The sequence below is a fragment of the Carya illinoinensis genome, chromosome 4 (genome assembly GCF_018687715.1).
Source record: "Carya illinoinensis cultivar Pawnee chromosome 4, C.illinoinensisPawnee_v1, whole genome shotgun sequence".
NCBI lineage: Eukaryota > Viridiplantae > Streptophyta > Magnoliopsida > Fagales > Juglandaceae > Carya > Carya illinoinensis.
In genome coordinates, this window is record NC_056755.1 from 4,114,668 (window position 1) to 4,120,090 (window position 5,423).

Here is a 5,423-nt window from a genome sequence, read left to right on the forward strand (position 1 = left end):
TGTATATATTTAAATGTGTACCGATATGGTAACTTTTCAGGATTTACCCTAGTCCAATCATTATCCATAAGCGCTCTTGTTGTACAGTTTGGAATTTTAAAGTCTCTACACCACACATCATTTATATGGTATAATTTGATTTGTATAATATTAACTTAACTTGAAAGTACTGAAAGAGAAGAGCTAGAGATATAAAAAGCCTCCTTAGGGAATGAGCAATAGCAATAAACTTTGGACGTACATGTATTCAATTCTCATGAGAAGTTCTAATCTATTTATTTCCAACCAATCCGTTTTCATGATTTTCTTTCATAAGTTATTTTTCTGAACACAAATATTCATGTTGATGGTTTTTGCGTTTAATTAAGAAAAAACTGGTGATAAAGTATTTTGCAAATAGAAACTCGAATGAAACAGTATCTTACCTGTCGAAAAGATAACATGAGGTAAGCAATTTGGTGTCGTATGTGTGAATAGACTGTATGATATAAGTGTTAAAATATAAATTAAATAATAAAATTTACATCTTTCTTATCGATCGGTTTAAATTTTTGAGATGATAATTTTATATGATATCAAAGTAGATGTCCTAAATTTAAATTCTAATTTTACACTTTACTCTATTTAATAAACATTACACGTATTGAGTTCACTATAAAAAAATGTGAAAAAATTATGTTAAGATATAATTAAATAAGATAATTTTTTTATTAAGTTAACTTTTGGGGTAAGGGGTACGGATAAATCGTAATTTTACAAGAAGAAAGATCAACGTCGTCGTCTGTACATCCAGCTGTGTCCGAGAAAGAGATGTTGGAATGTGAATGCCATAATGAATAGGAGGTGGATTATTGTTATTGTGGGATGGACGTGCGGATGATATTGAACGCCGCAGCTTTGCTTGCGCGGACCCAATTATAGCACAATTAATTAATTGTGTAAATACATTATACATAGATCCTTAAGTTTTTTTTTTTTTTTTTAAAGTAGACTTTTATATAAGCTGCCACACTTTCCTTTAGATATCAACGAAATGATGCACTCGACAAGAAGTCTTATAATTATACTCTGTAAAGAATGAAACAGCATCTATCCCATTGCAAAACATTGTAATCATGCAGCTGCGATATTGAAGCACGACTAGTCTAGTACCTTATCACAATAACACGGCCCATTACAAGCACTCTAGCTATAAAGTGGCCGTAGCTAGGAAATTAACATTTTTGCCTTTGTATTTCCTACCAAAACTGGTGATGACGTTACTAACATTAATTTAAATTCTAAATGTGATATTAGAAATTTAGAATTGAATTTGTAGTTTTCTTTGACGTCAATTGAAAATGTAGGGTAGAAGTTATATATTTTTCTCGGTGGTGAAAGCTGCTTAGTTCCTCCATGCGAATTTATTTCTCGTTTTTGAAAGTTGAAGCTAGGCTTGAATTAATTAAGCACGTACGGTCGGCGTTGTTTGACTTGAGGCAAGGGCCGGCTAGAGCGCAGTAATTTGACTCAACACATCAAATAATTCATCAGAACATTATAAATATTGTAAATACATGATGGGAATGACCGACATAGCTGGTGTATGAACACCACACAACCATTTGGTCATCATTCATTATTTTGTATTGGGAAAATCCCACAGACCATTATCGAAAGAGAAATCAGCCCCAGTGCAAATCGAGTCATCCTCGTCAAAAGTGGACCCAACAAAGTGTGCTTCGGGCAGTAAAGTTCTGTTCGCCCAAATATTCAGTTCTTGATCATCAAACCCACTTATGGTGCTACATGCGGCTCTTTGGATATCACCTTCGCAGTCATTTAAAAGATTTTTCTCCCAAATATTTGGCTCTTGATCATCAAACCCACTCATGCTCCATGCGGCTCTTTGGATATCACCTCCACCGTCATTTAAAACATTTTTCTCCCAATGATTCGGCTCTTTATCAAGCTCACTAGTTATGGTGCATGTGGCTCTTTGAACATCACTAATCTCAGAGTCATCTAACATGTTTTTCCACCAAAGATCTGGCTCTTCATCAAGCTCACTTATTCTACATGCAGTTCTTTCGTTGCCTTGGAAGTTATCTAACTGCGCTGTCCACCTTTTACATGTATTGATCACCGTCGACGATGCCATTGTTGGAGAAGTGTTTCTAATTACATCATCCTTTGGTCGAAAGCTGGTTTCTTTGATTGTAGGTTTCCCACTTAACACGGTAAAATTTTTAGGCAGGACCCGAGGTTGAGGTTTTATTACGCTCACTTCCTTCAGGTCAAGTATTGGCTTTTCTTTCATGTATTTGTGCATGTTTATATTCCAATAGTTCTTCACGTCATTAGATGTTCTTCCTGGAAGCCTTCCGGCAATCAACGACCATCTATATATACAAACAAATTAAGACTTCAAATATAAATTAATTAAACAAAATATTCATGTAGTACTTACGAGATAATGCCATGGATTAACTTCTTTTTCTTTTCTACGAAAGGAATATTGAAGTTGTAAAAATTAGAAATTAAAAAATATATATATAAAAAAAAATGGCCGTAGAACGAGAGTGCGTGTGAAAGAAAAAATCATGTATATATTAGCCTTAAAAAAAAGAAATATTTAATAGATGGTGCTACTCGGCCGCCCTGCGTCCACCACTGGACATACTCATGCTAGTGCTAAAAAATAAACTTTATCTTTCATATGGATATATTTATGTATTTTTTGAAGTGTTATATATTATATATATCCAAGAAATATAATAAAATAAAATTTCTATGAAATATAAACTCTATTTGTGTTAAAAAATATGTAAAATATTTAATAATAAAAAATTTATACTTTTTAGAAAATAATAGATAAAAATGATTGGGGCTTGGGATCAGGCACCTAGCTGGTTATTACTGTTATGTCTATATAAGTCTCTTACAAAACGTAAGTTATACTAACTTGATAATATATAACAATTTCATTTTTCACTCAACAAAAGATTAAATAAAAAATTCAACTCAAAATCAAATTGACTTACACGTCAACGTATAAAATCACTTTTGCAGGATTCACGTATAGACAATATTGTTGGGCTCTATGTTTGGAGTCTAATTGTGTCAATTCGGTTTGATGACCCGATTTGATATGGATCCGTTGTCATTTTTAATGGATTGTCAATGAGATTTGGGTCATGGAGTGGACGCTTGAGGTGATACATCCAAGCTAGAGCGATATAATTCCTTGCCAAACATATTGATCTTTTAGAGTAATTGGATAAGAAGAATGAGGATTATGCTCTTTACAATGACAATTAGAGTGTCAAATTGTTCACCAAAAATCTAACATTTCATTCCAGTACTAAACATAACTAGATTAGATATCATTTGGAGTCTAATTGTGGCAATTCGGTTGACCCGATTTGATGAGGATCCGTTATGATTTTTAATAGATTCTCAATAAGACTTACGCCATGGAATAGACGCTAGCTTGAGCTGATACATCCAAGCTAGAGCGATATAATTCCTTGCCAAATATATTCTTTGGAGTAATTGGGTAAGAAGAATGAGAATTATGCTCTTTACAATGACAATCAGAGTGTCATATTATTTATCAAGAATCCAACATTCCATTCCAGAACTAAACATAGTTAGATTAGTTATCATTTTTATGGATCTCTTTTAGGTGATAGACAATTGATACTTGAGAATATTTATGAAAATAATAACCTTCATTTAGATATGTTGACTAAGGGTGTTACACTTGACAAATTGAAATCATGCACAATTGCAAAACTTCATTTGGTTTTCTAGCTTGCTAACATGAGCTACGAACTATAGGGAAGGAGATTTCAATTTTTGAGACATGTGGCTAATACGTGTGGTTGGACTAGTTTCCAAGTAGGAGAATTGTTGGGCTTCTTTGAATGGAGTTTGATTGTGTTTATGGCAACTCGGTTTGATGACTAGACTCGATAAGGAATTATTGTAGTTTTTGGTGGATTTTGAATGAAACTCTTTATCTAACTTCAACCCTTGGAAAAATTCTTTTTACCCCTTTTTTACTCTTAATCCTCCTTGATCCGCTAAGTAAGGCATATTAGATATTGTATTAAATCCTTATACGGCCATTGCACAATATTTTTTATTTTTATCCAAATAAAATTATATGCAACTTTGTGAACATGAACACGTCAAATTTTGTAAACCTTGTGTCGTGTATGATAAATTCTAATTTTACTTCTCTTTTGTTCCTCTTATCGTTCCTAACAAAGATATCATCATGATCATCCATTTTAAAAGCGAGAAGAAGATAATGCAACATGAGCGGGACTGGAGCCGCTCCCCTTGGGGGAAATTCCAGGACCCTAAACTTTCTGTGGCACAATCACAATCACACGAGTATGCATTTTTTGAGTTATATTTGGATCAGTTTTCAATCTTTGACCAGCTGGAGTTATGTACGTATCTATGAGACACTTACCTGTTTCCTAAGAGATTATGGAGCCTGATTATTAGGTCCACTTCATCTGTTGAGAAGTTCCCTCTCTTGATATTGGGTCGTAGATAGTTCAACCACCTCTGCCTACAGCTTTTTCGGCATCTATTTAAACCTGCAAAATTAGTACTTCTCCATTTTCTAGGATTACTGGTCAAGGATGAATATTATAGAAGACAACTTTTCTTAGCCATATTCCAGAGAAAAAGGAAAACTAAATAGTTGGGCTTTCTCTTTCTCTTAATACCTGCTTTGAGAGAAACTAGGTGCCAGTTTCCTTCTCCATGCTCGCCAATGCACTTCCTCAGACGGATATCTTCTTCTGCAGTCCATGCGCCTTTTCTCAAACCCAAATTAGTGACCATGATGTAGCAGACCATAGCTAGCAGTACTGCCTAACCGATCGTTCGTCCATTTTTAGAGGCGCTAAAAAGTACGTGGGCCCACACGTACAGTTTTTTTGGTTTTGATAATGAGCTTATGATTGTCCCGTGTGGGTCATCGATACTAATAGGCCAACAATCCATTTATAATTTATAAATAATTTTAAATATAATAATATTTAAACACATCAAATTAAAAATTAAAATAAAATTTAAAATAATATTATTTTATTACATATATATATATACAAGTTGTTAATTAGTAGGAAGTTTATCATTTTTCCGTGGACATATAGTTACCTCGTATCCAATACCCAACATGGTTCACTACATGTCGGGGGTGATACTGGCATGTGCCGAGCGGAGTGGATCTTTTTCCGTACGGGTGATAATAGCATATGTGGGGCCGGAGTTACCCCGCACCCCATCTCCACATATGCTGGAGGCAGTGTTTCCATCTACGTACCCCGCCCTAGGAGGTGGGGGAGGGGGCCCCCACCCTAGTGTTAGGAGGTGGGAGCAAACACTCTATACGCCCTGCCCCCAGCTACTTCAAAGGT

General features: G+C 34.7%; 1 protein-coding gene across 1 annotated transcript; it reads right to left on the reverse strand.

The window, feature by feature from the left end:
- Positions 1–1,618: 1,618 nt before the first annotated feature.
- LOC122307473 (transcription factor MYB113-like) lies at positions 1,619–4,845 on the reverse strand. Its single transcript, XM_043120373.1, has 3 exons — positions 4,728–4,845; positions 4,466–4,595; positions 1,619–2,381 (listed from the first exon to the last, which is right to left on the reverse strand). The coding sequence occupies exons 1-3, from the start codon at positions 4,843–4,845 to the stop codon at positions 1,619–1,621; spliced, it is 1,011 nt and encodes a 336-aa protein (XP_042976307.1).
- Positions 4,846–5,423: the final 578 nt, after the last annotated feature.